We start from the raw sequence: 19,054 nt of genomic DNA on the forward strand, positions 1-19,054 counted from the left end.
AGTTTAGGAATGAAAGACCGGGGGCCCCTCAGAGCATGGGGGCCCTGGTTCAGCTGCCTAGTCTCCGGCCCTGAGAAACAGGCTGCCCCCCTGCCTTTGGCCCAGCCAGTGGTTACAAGCCCGCAGTTACACCACACAATGTAAACCCACTGCTGACCCGGGACCCACCGGGGTATTCCCCGATGACCCGATAGACCAGTCCGACCCTGAGTGTAAAACATTTGATATGAAATATTCTGCACTGTAGCACTTTATGTCTTTTTGATAGTTCATCTCACACTCGATCTGTAAGAGATCACTGCATCTCCTAGCACAGGGGTCAGGAACCTTTTTGGCTAAGAGAGCCGTAAACGCCACATATTTTGAAATATAATTCCGCGAGAGCCGTACAATATGTTTAAAGGGCCATTGACAGATCAATCGCTTCAATGTTCACTTAGTACAGCAAGGAATGCTCCTCCCTGCTGTATAAAGCCACAACTGGACTGAAACAATGGTAATTAGCAGTAAAAAAATCAAATAAATAACTTACATTGTGAACTTGCGATGCATGACATCAGTCCAGCAGTCTGGCTTCTTCTTTTTCCTGCGCATGACTGGAAGCTGGCATTCTTCCCACCTGATGTTGAGAGAATGCCAGCTTTGAGGCATTCGCAGAAGAAAGAAGCTGGAATATTGGACATGTCACACAACGCATTGTCAGTTATGTCAATTATCTATTTTATTATTTTACAGCAAATTATTGTTTAGGTCCAGCGGTGGCTTAGTGCAGCAGAGAGGAACACTCCTTTGTGTACTAAGTAACCGCTGGAGCAATTGTATCTGTCAGTGGCCCTTTTAAAAGTGTTGGTCTTACAGAAAATGAACAAAAAAGAGAGGCTCAGACCCATAGGGAACTAAAGCATTTACTACTTAAAGTGGTACATACAAGCAGGCACACCCAGCGTAATAAATAATTGAACTTTATTAAATAGTCTCACTGTACATAAAGTGCACACATTGACTTGTATTTAATTTTAAAGAACAACAAATCTCCGAACTCTTTTTTTTATAACATAATAACGTTTTAATGCTGTTGCTAACCAACGATGAATAGAATACTTCCTACCATTAATGTGACTTCTGGTGCTGCATGGATTTGCTGATGGCTTTGTAATCTGGTTCATACGTGGTGAGGTTTAGCTTCATGCAGGCGTTGAGACTTCCATCCGTTAAACGTGAACGTATGTTAGTCTTGATGTGCTTTAGATGTGAGAAAGACTGCTCGCATGCATAGGTAGAGCCAAACATTGTCAGTACAGCAATACCCACACGCTGCAGTGTTTGGTATGTGACAGGAAGTGCATTCCATGTTTTGACAATCAGCTGGTCTGCATGTTGGAGTTGTTTCATTTCTCTCCACTTGTGTTTGCTTGCCAACTCTGCTTGCTGTCGTGCAAGTTTTTCCAAATCTTCATTAAGTGATTTAAACTTATTCACCCACATGTCTGAAGCCTTCAGGTCAGCAGCTTGTAGGTCAAAATCTCTGATGGAGACACCAGGGATATAACTCAGGTCAGTGCTGTCCAGTGCACACTCATGTGGATGAGTGATGAACTTAAAAAGACGAGTGTGCTCGCGAAATTCTCCAAAGCGCGCTTTGAATGATTGCAGGAGATTGGATGTAAAGCCTGCTAGCTGCTGAATATCAAGATGTTGTGCAGGTTCATTTGCTGTGCATGCATCTTTAAACTCTCCCAGTTTTTCAAAGTGTATTAAACGACCTGTTTCAATGTCTGCGATAAACAGTTCCAGCTTATTTTCAAATGCAAACACAGCTTGTTGAAGCGATAAAACTGTATTGCCAACGCCTTGCATTTTCACATTGAGCTGGTTCAGATGTTCAGTCATATCTACAAGATAGAAGAACTTCAGGAGCCACTCAGTGTTGGACAACTCAGGATGGTCAACGTTTTTCATTTCAAGAAAAGTTCGTATTTCACTCAGACAAGCTGCGAAACGGCTGAGCACCTTCCCTCTTGACAGCCAGCGCACGTTGCTGTGCAGAAGCAGACCAGGATAATTATTCCCAACTTCATCCAGGAGTGTTTTAAACTGGCGATCATTTAAAGCACGGGCAACAATAAAGTTGACCACCTGAATGACAATTGACATCACCTCACCAAGCTGCTCACCAAACATCTGAGCACAAAGTGCCTCCTGATGTAGGATGCAGTGAAAACTAAGGATAGGTCTTTTTTCATGTTCACGAAGAAGCGCTACAAATCCTTTGTTTTTTCCTACCATGCATGGAGCACCATCAGTACACACTGAAATAAGTTTATGCATTGGTAGATTTTTTTCTTTAGTGAACTCAGTGAATGACTTGAACAAATCATCCCCTCTTGTTGTCCCTTTCAGAGGCAAAACAGCAAGACTTTCCTCATGTAACGTGTCACCGACAGCATACCTTGCAATGATGCTGAATTGAGATATATGGCTTACGTCAGTTGATTCATCCAAAGCAAGAGAAAAGAACAGAGCTGTGTTTATGTCCTTCACTTGGGATGCCTCAATCTGATTTGCCATCATGATGGCACGGTCATGAACTGTTCTTGCTGACAGAGGCATGTCTTTTATCCGTTTGATAATCTTGGCTTTATCCGGAAAATCATCAAAAAGTTCATTGGCAACATCAAGCATAAATGTTTTGGCATACTCCCCATCTGTGAATGGTTTTCCGTTTCTGACAATTGCCAAAGCACCAACAAAGCTAGCCGAATTTAAGTCACCTTGTTGGGTCCAAACTCGAAGTTGCTGCTGACTAGCTTGCACTTTGCACAGCAGCTCTTGACAGGCTTTCTTCCTGCTGTCCCCTGCAGGATATTTCGATGCAAATGAAGCATGGCGCGTGTCAAAGTGGCGCTTTATATTTGACCGCTTCATGGATGCAATTTTATCATTGCATATAAGACAAACTGGTGAACCTGCTCTCTCCATAAAGGCAAATTCGTCTGTCCACTCCTGCTGAAAAGTACGATACTCCTCATCCTTCTTTCTTTTAGCCATCTTCTTCAATAAAGGGCAGTACTGTGGGGTGAAAAGAAGGCTCTGAGTCATTATTTCTTTAATTTGTGGATTTGTCTGCAAGCAGGGCCAACTCCAGGTTTCTTTTGGTCCTTGTGCTATAGAACTTTAGTAGACCTCTAGAAGAGCTGTCTTCTTTTCGTCACGGGTTAGTCGGGTGTTGACGCCGGCCGTGTTCAGCTGTCACTTTCAATACCCCAGCATGGCCCACCATATGGGTAAGATGTCAGCTGTAGGGATACCTACTACACCCCAGTAGCCCCCCCCCATCCAGTGACTACAGGTGGTGTGCCCTTACCCATACCTATTACACCCAGTGACTACAAGCAACATCACCCACCCCTGCCTACGTACCTATTACATTCAAAACATCATAATTTTATCTAATAAAGCCCCATTTGTGTTTAGATATTTTCTTAACTCAAATTTTATCCTTGGGGGGAGTCTGCAATTTGATTGAAGGTCGCTTCTTCTCAACTTGGTGTTCTTCACCAATATGGCGCAGATAGCTTCACAACTTCCAGTCTTTCCGATGAAAAAACAGTCACTGAGCAAAGAAGAGACACTGTGACAGGAACAGTCAAAACTCCTTTCTGGGACATAAATCTGAGGTCAGAACAATAGGTAAGTATAAAGGGGCTTTATTAGCTAAAAGGAGCAAGTACTTCCCTCTCTCTCCATAGAGGTAAATGGAATCTGCTGGCAGCGTATGCGCACCAGTGGCAGCACGACGTAAGATGCACGGTTCAACGCGGAAGTAAGAGCTGCGGAGCACAACGAATATAAATGGAGGGGGTTATGAAGCTCATGTCTCCTCGGTTCAGCAAGCGCCGAGGAGGCAGAGCCGGCGGCGCATGCGTGCTAGAGTGAAAGTATATGCAGCGATCCCACACAGATACGTCATCGGGTGGAATCGCTGCATTATGGGAGAAGGTAAAAACAGGGGCTAGCGCCCCAATAACATATAGCACGGGCGCCGTTCCTGAGCGCTTTATTACAGCTCTGGGAGACCTCCAGAGCTGTAAAGAAGCGCTCAGAACAGATTTTTGCCCTGATAGTGGTCCTTTAAATCAGTTTCTTATGCCCACAAGAGATTAATTTAAAGCCCCCAAGAGTGTAATATGGGTGGCAGATGTTTTTTAAGGCCATATTTTTATTTTTTTGGGGGGGGCTATATAACGGATTATGTGGGATTATTTTCAGGGGTGAAGTGGGAAGGGGGGGTTGGTGGGACACACTGTATTACACAGCCCCTTTATTGATGCAGCTCACTGCTGCTGACCATGAGGCTGTGTAACAATTTCCATGTTATAATGTTCACCTTCAAAGCAGCAGCACAGCCAGGGGTTTCTGGAACGTCCAAGGGAGACACAAGGGAGGAGGCAGATGCCGCTTCACTAGGGGACGCAGGCAGGGCCGGCTCCAGGTTTTTGTGGGCCCCGGGCGGAAGAGTCCCAGTGGGCCCCATCCACACACAGACACCGATACGAACACATACATATACATATTTAAAGACAAACTCACAAAAATACATATAAACAGACAAATCTATACAGTCATATACACTTACAGACAGACAGACACACACACACAAGTCTGCTACATACAGACAAACACACACACAAATCTGCTACATACAGACAGACAAACACACACAACTCTGCTACATACAGAGACAAACACACACAACTCTGCTACATACAGAGACAAACACACACAACTCTGCTACATACTGACAAACACACACAATTCTGCTACATACAGACAAACACACACAACTCTGCTACATACAAACACACAACTCTGCTACAGACACACACACCTCTGCTACAAACAGACAAACACACACAACTCTGCTAAATACAGCCAAACACACACAACTCTGCTACATACAGACAAACACACACAACTCTGCTACAAACAGACAAACACACACAACTCTGCTACAAACAGACAAACACACACAACTCTGCTACATACAGACAAACACACACAACTCTGCTACAGACAAACACACACAACTCTGCTACAGACAAACACACACAACTCTGCTACATACAGACAAACACACACAACTCTGCTACATACAGACAAACACACACAACTCTGCTACAAACAGACACACACAACTCTGCTACAAACAGACAAACACACACAACTCTGCTACAAACAGACAAACACACACAACTCTGCTACAAACAGACAAACACACACAACTCTGCTACATACAGACAAACACACACAACTCTGCTACATACAGACTAACACACACACAACTCTGCTACATACAAACACACACAACTCTGCTACATACAGACAAACACACACAACTCTGCTACATACAGACAAACACACAACTCTGCTACATACAGAGAAACACACACAACTCTGCTACAAACAGACACACACAACTCTGCTACAATCAGACAAACACACACAACTCTGCTACAAACAGACAAACACACACAACTCTGCTACATACAGACAAACACACACAACTCTGCTACATACAGACAAACACACACAACTCTGCTACATACAGACAAACACACACAACTCTGCTACATACAGACAAACACATACAACTCTGCTACATACAGACAAACACATACAACTCTGCTACATACAGACAAACACATACAACTCTGCTACATACAGACAAATACACACAACTCTGCTGCTCTGTGGGGCCTGCACCCGCGGCATCGGCGGGGCCAGCACCCGCGGCATCGGCGGGGCCAGCACCCACGGCATCGGCGGGGCCAGCACCCGCGGAATCGGTGTGGCCAGCACCCGCGGAATCGGCGGGGGGGGGGATTGGCAGGGCATACATCTGGGGGGTTAGAAGCAGCTCACCGGGGCCCATAATAGGGAGGCGGGGAGGGCATTTACCCGATTAGGTCACGGTGGAGAGGGGGCCCACACAGCGCCGGACAGAAGCTCGCCTCCTTCATCTGTGGGACTGAGAAGGCGGTAGCTCCGCCCACAGATGAAATTCAAAACAGGATGTCTGCGCGCCTTAAAGTGACGGCGCCGCAGATTGCTGCCGAGGACTGCGGTCCCCGGAACTCGGCCGGGGGCAGCAGAACTATAAAGGCGAGTGGGCCCCGGCCAAGGGACAGGAGAACTGACGAGGCCGAGTGGGCCCCCCCGGCTCTCCAGGGCCCTGGCATTTGCCCGGGTTTGCCGGGTGCTGACGCCGGCCCTGGTCGCAGGTGCGTGCTTGCAGACGGCGCGGCTATGCAGGGAGTTATGGGAAATGTAGTCCATGCTCCCTGCCGCTCACCACTGCCGCCAATGCTTATCAGGCCATCAAAGAACTACCAATATCAGCGTGCACCGCGGCCTGATGGAGCGCGGTGCATGCATCCTTCCCATAGACAGGTAGGAGCCCTGTCTGCGAGCCAGATACGGCCATCAAAAGAGCCATATCTGGCTCGCGAGCCATAGGTTCCCGACCCCTGTCCTAGCAGGTCTTCTGCATACTCTTTATGCCTGCTTGCTATTATGTATACATTTTTGTATTGACACTTATATCCGTTTGCCACTTCTGCCCTGCATACTTGTTTTAAATCTCTTGCCTTAACCCCTCCTTGTCTACAATAAATATATTTTGCATTTAAAACTCCTTCTTCTCCTGTGTTTTTGAATGTGCTATACGGAGTTTGCGTTGGCATTTAAGGGACCTTGATATGGTACCTGTCAGGGCAGGGAGGACTGGTAAGCCCAGGAGGTGGATCCACTGGACCGAGTATCCCACCGGAGGGCAGGGTACACGGCAGCCGGAGCACTGGCGTGGCCGGGACAGGTATAACCAGGTCAGCAGAGTCACAAAGTTCTTCAGGACGGTAAGGAAGACAGGCACAGGTACCAGGGAGCAAAGACAAGAAGTCTACAGGACACGGCACCAGGGGGCCTGAGCCCCTAGCACAAAAGACAAAGCTTCTAGACACGTTGATCAGGCAACGCCCCTATGGAAAGGCCAGTCTTATATATCCAGCACAGCCGTATGTCACATCCTGCTTCAGGTGTGCTGGGTCCATAAAACCAGGAGAGTGGGCGCGGCCTGGTCCTATACAGAGGCATGAGGCTAATACTCAGAGTCAGACTCATGAGACCAGGAGCAGGACACAGGAGAGCACGAGTGGCAGCCATGACCGGTGGACACGTGGAGTGGATCAGTGGGTAAGGAGCAGTGCAATGACGGTGAGGCCGGATCGGTGGGTACGGAGCGGTGGTGCGATGCAGGTGCGACTGGATCAGTGGGTACAGAGCGGTGGTGCAATGCAGGTACGACTGGATCAGTGGGTACAGAGCGGTGGTGCAATGCAGGTACGACTGGATCAGTGGGTATGGAGCGGTGGTGCGATGCAGGAACCGACTCAGTGGGTAAGGAGGGCTGCTGGGACACCGGGAGCGTGACAGTACCCCCCCCTTGAAGCCCCCCTCCCCGCGGCCGGGACATGTAGGCGCGCCGAAGAGGGGCAGCAACGTACTTCCGGGACAACCAGGACCGAGCCTCGGGGCCGCAATCCACCCAATCGACCAGGAAGGACTGCCTACCCCGGACCGTTTTCATGGCCACTATGTCCCGTATCGGAGAACCCAAGTCAGCGGCAACGGAGGCAACGGATAAGGGAAGACAGTCAGAAGCAGGACTGGAGTCGTGGGCGACCGGTTCGGGCGTCTCGGACCGGGTACAGGAAAGTGTGTCATCCTCAGTAGCAGGGGGCATCAAAGTCTCAAGTGCCAGGGATGGTGGAACGACGCTGGACTGCGTCGACTGTGCTTCTGGATCCGGTGGCACCACAGGCACAAGTGCCAGGAGCTGTGGTACACCGCTGGACTGAGTCGTCGCCTCTTCTTCTTCCTGCGGCATAGCAGGCTCGGGTGACAGGGGCCGAGGAACGGGCTGTAGGCAGTGGTCATGACACGAGGACCCCCAGCGGTTAATAGCGCCAGAGTGCCAACTAATGGCAGGGTCATGAAGTTGAAGCCAGGGCAGGCCCAACAGGAGCTCAGGAGCCATCCTCGGGATCACAAAGAAGGTGATGGTCTCAGTATGCAATGTGCCAACCTGGAGTCTTACTGGTTCAGTGGTATATCGGACAGGTTCGTATAGCAGTTTGCCGTCCACGGAGGCGAACCAGAGGGGCTTGGCAAGCGGGATCACAGGTACTTGGTATCGGTCCACTGCAGACTGGCGTATGAAATTACCCGCCGCCCCAGAATCGATGTGGGCCTCTGCTGTGAACCTGGTCTTCTTCGTCGTCACCTGGACAGTCTGTGTAAGTGGAACGGAGGGGATTCCGGTGCCAAGGGTAGCGGTTCCCACCATCCCTTGGGCCTGGGGTCTACCAGGTTTCTCAGGGCATGTCCGAAGCATGTGTGACCCGTCTCCACAATAGAAGCACAGGCCCAGGGCGAGCCGTTCTGCACGGCGTTGCTTGGCTTGGTTCAGTCGGTCAATTTGCATGGGTTCCGGGAACATGTCACAGGAAGGCAGGGGCAAAGGAGTGGTAGGCCTCTGCGGGGACAAGGCATGACGGGGTGGTAGCTTCTCCCGGAATACCTCTTTGGTTCGCTCCTGGAAACGGAGGTCAATCCGGGTGGCTAAGGATATTAAAGCGTCCAAGGTGCGTGGAACGTCACGGCCAGCAAGCTCGTCTTTGACGCGGCCAGAGAGTCCTTCCCAAAAGGCCGCCGTCAAGGCCTCATTGTTCCAGCCCAGCTCAGAGGCGAGCGTGCGGAACTGGATGGCGTATTGGCCGACGGTCAGGGTCCCTTGGCGTAGCCGGAGGAGCGAAGAGGTCACTGTGGTGGTACGTCCGGGTTCATCGAATGTACTTCGGAAAGCGTGCAAGAATTCCCGGATGTTAGTGGTCATTGGATCCTCATTCTCCCACAGGGGGTTAATCCAGGCTAGAGCTTCGCCTTCCAAGTGTGACATCAGGAACGCCACTTTAGCCTGGTCTGAGACAAACAAATGAGGAAGCAACTTGAAATGCAGGGAGCACTGATTCAAGAAGCCGCGGCAGGACTTGGGATCCCCTGCATAGCGAGGCGGAGCAGCGAGGCGAAGTTGCGAGGCCGTGGCGGAAACTGGTTCGGAGCCGGAGACTGGTTGCTGCGTGGACTCAGACGAGGCAGCGGTCTGCAGTGTATATAACCGGTGGTCCATGGACGCCAGGAATTTCAGCATCCGGTGTAAGGTGTCACGCTGTTGCACCAGTTCCTGGCGTAGTTCGGCCAGCTCAGATGTTTGTGCTCCAGCGGGATCCATGGCCTGATCAAACTGTCAGGGCAGGGAGGACTGGTAAGCCCAGGAGGTGGATCCACTGGACCGAGTATCCCACCGGAGGGCAGGGTACACGGCAGCCGGAGCACTGGCGTGGCCGGGACAGGTATAACCAGGTCAGCAGAGTCACAAAGTTCTTCAGGACGGTAAGGAAGACAGGCACAGGTACCAGGGAGCAAAGACAAGAAGTCTACAGGACACGGCACCAGGGGGCCTGAGCCCCTAGCACAAAAGACAAAGCTTCTAGACACGTTGATCAGGCAACGCCCCTATGGAAAGGCCAGTCTTATATATCCAGCACAGCCGTATGTCACATCCTGCTTCAGGTGTGCTGGGTCCATAAAACCAGGAGAGTGGGCGCGGCCTGGTCCTATACAGAGGCATGAGGCTAATACTCAGAGTCAGACTCATGAGACCAGGAGCAGGACACAGGAGAGCACGAGTGGCAGCCATGACCGGTGGACACGTGGAGTGGATCAGTGGGTAAGGAGCAGTGCAATGACGGTGAGGCCGGATCGGTGGGTACGGAGCGGTGGTGCGATGCAGGTGCGACTGGATCAGTGGGTACAGAGCGGTGGTGCAATGCAGGTACGACTGGATCAGTGGGTACAGAGCGGTGGTGCAATGCAGGTACGACTGGATCAGTGGGTATGGAGCGGTGGTGCGATGCAGGAACCGACTCAGTGGGTAAGGAGGGCTGCTGGGACACCGGGAGCGTGACAGTACCCTTCTGCCAATACTTTAAAATGTTTTTTTGGAGCTTTGTTTTGCTATCTAAAACTATTATTGGATTTTAAACTATTTTAGCACCAAATGGTTTAAACAAATACATTGAGAATACAAGACAACATAGTAAAAGTTAAAAATGTTAGTTTTTTAATGTTTTTACCATTGGCGGTGAAGAGAAAGAGTGACATGACACTTGGAAAGGAAAATGGCTAATTGGGCATAATTTGGCAATTTTCACTTAGGGGTGTACTCACTTTTGTTTCCAGTGGTTTAGACATTAATGAGTGTGTGTAGAGTTATTTAGAGTGCACCAAATTGTATCAAAATGTCACATCTTTAATGTTGTCCCATGTAAACATATTAAAATAAAAATGTAAGGGGTGTATTCAACTTTGTGATATACTATGTGTGTGTGCATATATATACAGTGTGTCCACTCTTATCCTGTCCACCACCATTAACTTGAGAATGGCGGCAGCTATAGGCATAGAAGTGGTGTCTATGGTATAGGTATAGTAAAGTATCCATGCGCTACGCAATGAAACCACCTATAGCGCCACCTGGTGGAAAACAACAGAGTTAGCATTGTTATCTCGAAAATGGAACGAGATAGAGAAAAAAAAGTAAATTACAAAGTTGTAGGGCATCATCAATTCAATACGAATAGACACCTTGCATACAGAAATGCTATGATTAGAACGTGTAAAACTCACAAGGCTGCGGACGTGAAGCGATACCTCATGGAGACCTTCCTACAAGTCATTGGGTATGGTGGCTGCATGGAGTGGCCTCCACGCTCACCTGACCTGACCCCATTGGACTTCTTTCTGTGAGGTCACATCAAACAGCAGGTGTATGCGACCTCTCCTCCAACATTGCAGGACCTATGACGACGTATCACAGATGCTTGTGCAAACGTGTCACCTACCATATTGCACAACGTGCAGCAAGATACAGTATGCTGTCCAGAGTCCAGATGTGCATTGCAGCTGACGGTGGCAACCTTGAGCATCAAACTTAAATGAGCGCCATATGCGTGATCAGCATGCAATGGTTTTTTTTGGGGGGGGGGTCATGGGTTTCATATCATAGCATTTCTGTATGCAAGGTGTAAATTTGTATTGAATTGGTAATGCCCTACAATTTTTTAATTCACTTTTTTTCTCTATCTCGTTCTGTTTTCGAGATAAAAATGCTAACTCTATTGCTTTCCACCAGGTGGCGCTATAGATGGTTTCATTGCATAGCGCATTCTATTCCGATAGCTACCGCCGTTCTCAAGTTAATGGTGGTGGACAGGATATGGGTGGACACACTGTATGCACTACAGTTCAAAAGTTTGGGTTCACCCAGACAATTTTGTCTTTTCCATGAAAAACCATACTTTTATTTATCAAACGAGTTGCATAATGAATAGAAAATATAGTCCAGACATTGACTAGGTTAGAAATAATGATTTTTATTTGAAATAATAATTTTCTCTTTCAAACTGTGCTTTTGTCAAAGAATACTCCCTTTGCAGCAATTACAGCTTTGCAGACCTTTGGCATTCTAGCTGTTAATTTGCTGAGCTAATCTGAAGATATTTTTCAACATGCTTCCAGAAGCCCCTCCCACAAGTTGGATTGGCTTGATGGGCACTTTCTGCGTACCATACATTCAAACTGCTCCCACAACAGCTCAATAGGATTGAGATCTGGTGAGTGGGCTTGTCACTCCATTACATATAGAATATCAGCTGCCTGCTTCTTCCCTAAATAGTTCATGCATAATTTGGAGGTGTGCTTTGGGTCATTGACCTGTTGTAGGATGAAATTGGCTCCAATCAAGAGCTGTCCACAGTGTATGGCATGGCGTTGCAAAGTGGAGTGATAGGGTTCCTTATTCAAATTCCCTTTTACCGTGTACAAATCTCCCACTTTATCAGCACCAAAGCAACCCCAGACCATCACATTACCTCCACCATGCTTGACAGATGGCGTAAGGCACTTTTCTAGCATCTTTGCAGTTCTGCATTTCACAAATGTTTTTCTGTGTGATCCAAACACCTCAAACTTCGATTTGTCTGTCCATAACACTTTTTGCCAATCTTCCTCTGTCCAATGTCTGTGTTCTTTTGACCATATTAATCTTTTCCTTTTATTAGCCAGAAGGCCAGCATCCCAGAGTCGCCTATTCACTGTAGACGTTGACACTGGCGTTTTGCGGGTACTATTTAATGAAGCTGCCAGTTGTGGACCTGTGAGGCGTCGATTTCTCAAACTAGACACTCTAATGTACTTCTCTTGTTGCTCAGTTATGCAATGGGGCCTCCCACTTCTCTTTCTACTCTGGTTAGAGCTTGTTTGTTCTCTTCTGAAGGGAATAGTACACACCGTTGTAGTAAATCTTCAGTTTCTTGGCAATTTCCCGCATGGAATATCCTTAATTTCTAAGAACAAGAATAGACTGTCAAGTTTCACATGAAAGTTCTCTTTTTCTGGCCATTTTGAGAGTTTACTGGAACCAACAAATGTAATGCTCCAGATTCTCAACTAGCTCAAAGGAAGGTCAGTTTTATAGCTTCTCTAATCTGCAAAACTGTTTTCAGCTGTGCTAACATACTTGCACAAGGGTTTTCAAGGGATTTCTAAACATCCACTAGCTTTCTAACACAGTTAGCAAACACAATGTATCATTAGAACACTGGAGTGGTGGTTGTTGGAAATGGGCCTCTATAGACCTATGTAAATATTGCATTAAAAACAGACGTTTGAAGCTAGAATAGTCAGTTACCACATTAACAATGTATAGCGTGTATTTCTGTTTAATTTAATGTTAGCTTCATTGGAAAAAAATGTGCTTTCATTTCAAAAATAAGGAAATATCTGAGTGACCCTAAACTTTTGAACTGTAGTATATATATATATATATATATATATATATATATATATTTATATATACTAGAAGGTGTCCCGATTCTAACGCATCGGGTATTCTAGAATTTATTGTGTAGTTAATGTATGATTTTTGTTATATATATCGATGTTGTTGTGTGTAGTTGCCAAGTGTTCATGTAGGGCGCTGTAAATGTTCTGGGTGTTGTCTGGGTGGGGTGGGTGAGAGCGGTATTGTTTGTGTGTTGCGGTGTGTGTGTTGCGTTGTTTGTGGAGCGCTGTGTGTCTGCAGTGTTGTCTTTGTGTGGTGCTGTGTGTGTTGCGCGGTTTGTGTGGGTGTGGGGTGCGTGTGAGTGTTTTGGTGGGAGGTATGTTTTGTGCAATGTGTGTGTGTTGCGCGGTATGTGCGTATATTTGTGTATGCCGCGGTGTTTGTGTGTTGGGTGTTGTGTGTGTGTGGCGTTGTCTGTGTGTGTGGGTGTCTGTGTAGGGCAGTGTTTGTGGTTCCCAGTGTGTGTGTGGTTTGTTGTGCGGTGCGCGTGTGGCGGTGTGTGTGTGTTTTGGGGGGAGGTGTGCACCCCCATCGTGCTCCATCCCCCATGCTGCACACTCCCCATCGTGCTCCATCCCCCATGCTGTGCACCCCCCATCGTGCTCCATCCCCCATGCTGCGCACCCCCCATCGTGCTCCATCCCCCATGCTGCGCACCCCCCATCGTACGCACTCCCCCTCGTGCTCCATCCCCCATGCTGCGCACTCCCCATTGTGCTCCATCCCCCATGCTGCGCACCCCCCATCGTACGAACTCCCCATCGTGCTCCATCCCCCATGCTGCGCACTCCCCATTGTGCTCCATCCCCCATGCTGCGCACCCCCCATCGTGCTCCATCCCCCATGTTGCGCAACCCCATCGTGCACCATCCCCCATGCTATGCACCCCCCATCGTGCTCCATCCCCCATGTCGCGCACCCCCCATCGTGCTCCATCCCCCATGCTATGCACCCCCCATCGTGCTCCATCCCCCATGCTGCGCACCCCCCATCGTGCTCCATCCCCCATGCTGCGCACTCCCCATCGTGCTCCACAGTCACACATCAGACAGTATACACGCACACATCTGATCACATACACTCACACTCCACTTCTCCCTGTGCCCTCCGGTGGGCGGTCCCAGCAGCTGTGCTGCACGCCGTGCTCCTCTGCCTTCTGCCGACACGCACACATCCGATCGCATACACGCACATGTCCGATCGCATACACGCACACGTCCGATCGCATACACGCACACAACCGATCGCATACACACACATCCAATCGCATACACACACACATCCGATCGCATACACACACACACACACACACACACACACACACACACTGACGATATCGCACATACGCGCTCACACACTCACAACACCCGGAGATACCACATGCTTCTGGCCATGTGATCCTCCGGCAGGTCCTGGAAGGTCACTGCACGCACAGTATCGCCGCCGAGAAGTAAGCGATATCACTGGATGTTGTGAGTGTGTGGATGTGATCTGATGTGTGTGTGAGGTGTGTGTGAGAGTGAGTGAGTGTGATCTGATGTGTGTGTGTCTGTTCTTATGTGTGTGCGTGTGTGTGTGTGTTCCGCCGCTGCAGGACCTTGATGCGCTCACCTGTTCCCGGTTGGCGTCTGGTGAGTATGACTGCGGGGTCTTCTTTCTTCTGTCTTCTCTCTTCTGGGGGTGCCCGCTGCCTATAATGAAGTGTCTTGCAGTGTCTTTAACTCTTTCACCGCTGCATGCCACTTCATTATTGACCGCACCAGTGTACGCTGGTAGCCATGATACGAAGCGCTTCCTATAGTTACCCGATGTTTATCATGGTTACCAGCTCTGTCACGATCCCAGCATCGCAAGGTTATGTCTGGGCTGGGGGGGTCGGGGCTTCGTTTGAATTCGGGGGAAGGGGCGTGGCCGAGCGGTCGATGCGTGCCGAGGGTCGGGGCGAGCGGCCAATCCATGCGGGGGGCGGGGCCAGGCCGAGGCCAATCCGTGGGGGTGGGCGGGGCCAGGCCGAGCCCGGCGGCCAATCCGAAAGTTGTCACTGTAACCACACAATTTTGGAGCAAGACAGGCAGACAGACAGAATAGGGCAATTATATATATATATAGATAAAGCTGAATGTGTGTATGTGTTTGTGTGTGTATGTATGTATGTATGTATGTATGTATGTCCGGGATTGGCATCTGCACCGTCGCAACTACAGCCACAAAATTTTGCACACTCACACGTCTGGACCCAGAGAGCGTCATAGGCTATGTTTTGTGGGGAAATTTTAACCCCACGCTTTACAGTTATTCGCCAAAGAACCTGCCTCCATTAAAGCAAATGGAGCTGGGAGCCACAGTGCAGCCAGAACTTCAGAAGAATGCGCAGCCACGCCCTTATATGGAATGTTGGTGTATCACAATGCAGCCAGGGAAAGAGACAGACACAGACAGGGAAAGAGGCAGACACAGACAGGGTAAGAAACAGACATAGGTAGGGTAAGAAACAGACACAAAGAGACAGACACAGACAAAGAGACAATAACAAATATACTCCGGTACACTATGGAAAATATGAAAAGAGTCCAATGTGGTGCTCAAAATTTTTTTTTATTGATCTCTGTTCTTATATTGTCCAACGTTTCAACCCGAGGGTTTTCTTCAAGGACTAATTTTTATATATAAATAAAAAAGAGAAAAAGGATATACAATGTCACAAACAATGCAATATACATGAATGTTTTACAGGAAAAGAAAATATACACATTACATAATTTGAATAAAAAACAAAAAAACAAAATAAGCTCTCCATAGGAATATATGTAAAAGGTTCCCATGGTTACAGTGAACAATATGCTATACAACGCAAAAAAGGGAGCAGCAGTGGGTGACATACCTATGTCAATTTAGAATGAATTTTCAGAAAAAGCACCCAGGCATCTCAGGTAAATGCGGAATTTCTTGTATCAGAATAATGCTATAAAGGCGACAAGTAAATGCTGTCAGTACATGTCACTAGGTTTAATAAGGGGAAGGATAGAGGGGTGTCAAGGGCATACCTGTAGAAGTAGGTACTAAATGTCAAGGCATCTAGTAAGTTTGAAAGATGAAGTGGGGAAAGGACCAAGTCCGTCTAGAGGATCAAATTGCATATATGTAAGTACATGAAAATTATATATGATATGAAGCTAACAAGGTGTGAGTACCGCATGTGGGCATACCTTGTGGGTAGATTAGGAGAGACCTAGGGTCTGGAACGGTATTTATATGCCAGGGAAGAACCTCTGTGGGTCCGTATTAATGTTACTATGGTAAGTCAATAAAAAGAAGTTTGTTATATCCTATGTGAGGTAGAAGAAATAGCAAATATATTGTAGACACTATGGGACAGGGGTCCCAGATGAGGCAAAACAGTGCAGTGTCATAGTTACCATGGGTATTCAGAGGAGTCTTATGGTAGAGCCACAAGGGACATATGAAATGGCTGATAACAGAGACAAAAGTAATTACAATCATATGTGAAAAAGGGGAAATAGGGTCAGAATGATATAGGAAGTGGAGGGTGGATAGAAATGCGACATACCTCACTAATGGGCATTTATAATGCGAGTATCATGAGGTGGAGATTAAAGCAGCTTCTGGATAAGGCATCAAGGGTCATATGCTATGGGTTTGTAACCAGCGGTAACTGTAGTGGAAGTGGAGAAGACAATATAAGGAGCACAAGGTGATTATGCCAGCAAAGAGAAAAGGTAAAGTATGACATACCTCCCTAGCAGGTTATATGTGCAAGGTGCACTATATGTGCACTATATGTGAGCTCTAGTGAAAGAAGGAAAAGAAGGGTTGGAATGGATTGGTGTGTGCAGGACACTATTGCTCGACCTACGTACGCAGCAATCCAGCACATGGTATGTTTCCATAGCAACCAGTTAATTAACCGTGGTATCTTGGTACTATGTATTTACATAACACCGACTCCATCATATAATAGGTCGAGCAATAGTGTCCTGCACACACCAACCCACTCCACATCCTGTTATTCTTAAGGTGAGCTTCTTTACCATTTAGGCCACACGGTGCTTATTACACACATATGTATATGCGTAGCTATATATGGATATATGCGTAGCTATATATGGATATATACAAATACTCTTTATGCATAAACATTCGCACGGGGCACCCACTCGAGTACGATTCTCCCCGATCTTTCCTAAATCCCCATGCGATGACATGTTCCCATGATTTTGTACCTAAGACTCTGTGTTATTGTCTCTCAGTGATTACTTTATACGTCAATATGTGTCTAGTTATACTTGAACATGTTTCTAGATTCTATACTGATGGATGTCCTTTTATTTTGTTTTGGTTTTTTTTCATTCCTGTAAATATTGTATCTAGTCTGTCCGACCTGAAGAAGGCCAGAAGGCCGAAACGTTATCTGGCGGACTTTTTTGTACAGCACTTTCTGCACATTTTTTTCACTAACAAAATAAAGAAAAGGATTTTGACATCATCTTTGTGTTTTCCTGAGTCTCCATGGGTAATAGTTAGTGTGCCCGAGTTCCTTTATATTCTTATCTATTTTTTTCTCCTGAGCACCTACGTGAGGGGATGCGAGGTCTTTCTCTCATCTATTAACCCGGGCGAAGCCGGGTACTACAGCTAGTATATATATATATATATATATATATATATATATATATATATAAAATGGCAGATAACTTTCAGTAGATAAAAGATATACAACTGTGCAATGTTAAGACTTTATGATATTGTTAGACTGAATTTCCTACTGAGGTACTAACAATGAGCCAATCTGCTGAAGTTGTGAATTACTGTAAGTAATTTGCTTAAATTTGTTCAGGAAATGTGATTTGCATCAAATTTATTTGTACATTATTCTGCCTGATGTTTTCTCAGAACCCTTGGTGATAATAACCAGTCTTATTCTGGTCTGTTTCCTTCTTTGGCCCAGTCACTGTTGTGATTTTCAATGGGACATCTTTGACATTTTCTGGTTCCTTGGAACTTTTCACATCCTCTAGCATCCAGCATTTTCAACTTAAACTACACTGATTAGGTTGCATCGTTATGATGCTGGGCACTGGAAGACATCAAAAAAGGCCCAGTGATAGGACCAAAGAAGATAGGTACTTGTGCTTCAAAGCACTTAAGACAACTTCATCTTGCATATATATATATATATATATATATATATATATGACCTTATCTTCACCCGTCTCTGCTCTCTATCTAACCTCACTACCTCCCCTCTCCCCTTATCTGACCACCATCTGCTGACCTTTTCAGCCCTGTCCTCCTCACCTGCCCCCCCTGTCCAGCACATATCACACCCCCGCAGAAACCTTGCACACATCAACATACACACCCTTTCTGACTCTATCCTACCGCTGTCCTCCATATCTTCACTCCACGACACAAACAGTGCCACCATTTTCTACAACGCCACTCTCACATCAGCTATTGATTCAGTCGCTCCTCTTGTGAACGGCAGAGCAAGACGAATCAATAGACAACCCTGGCACAACAGCCTCACTAAAAAACTACGGCAAGTGTCTAGAGCCGCAGAGCGGCGCTGGAAGAAAACGCACTCCCAGGAAGACTTCACCACATTCAAAAATGCAATTCACACATTTCGCTTGGCCCTTACCTCGGCTAAACAGAATTACTTCAAAAACCTCATATCCTCTTTAACACACAACCCCAAACAGCTATTTAACACTTTTACCTCCCTCCTTCGCCCACCGCTGCCCCCTCCAACCTCCCTCATCTCCGCAGAAGAATTTGCCACATATTTCAAAGAAAAGATCGACCAAACCAGACAAGTCTTTTCTGCTGAACCACCACAACCCCTTTATATAACAGACCACTGCCCCTCCCCCATAAACTTCCTCCCCACTATCACCGAAGGAGAGCTTGCACATCTTCTCTCAAAAGCGCACCTCACTACATGCGCACTTGACCCCATCCCATCCCACCTGCTCCCCAACCTCACCACTATCCTTATTCCCGCCTTATCCC

At 47.3% G+C, this 19,054-nt stretch overlaps 1 protein-coding gene across 1 annotated transcript; it reads right to left on the reverse strand.

Annotated features, from left to right (window-relative positions):
- Positions 1-1,110: 1,110 nt before the first annotated feature.
- Positions 1,111-3,099, reverse strand: LOC142298795 (protein FAM200C-like). The gene has a single exon (XM_075341794.1). The coding sequence runs from the start codon at positions 3,097-3,099 to the stop codon at positions 1,111-1,113; it is 1,989 nt and encodes a 662-aa protein (XP_075197909.1).
- Between the last annotated feature and the right edge of the window lie 15,955 nt (positions 3,100-19,054).

The sequence above is a fragment of the Anomaloglossus baeobatrachus genome, chromosome 1 (assembly GCF_048569485.1).
Source record: "Anomaloglossus baeobatrachus isolate aAnoBae1 chromosome 1, aAnoBae1.hap1, whole genome shotgun sequence".
Lineage (NCBI taxonomy): Eukaryota > Metazoa > Chordata > Amphibia > Anura > Aromobatidae > Anomaloglossus > Anomaloglossus baeobatrachus.

Bases quoted from the DNA above. Each gene is read 5' to 3' on its own strand.
- LOC142298795 (XM_075341794.1), bottom strand. From the start codon at position 3,099: ATGACTCAGAGCCTTCTTTTCACCCCACAGTACTGCCCTTTATTGAAG.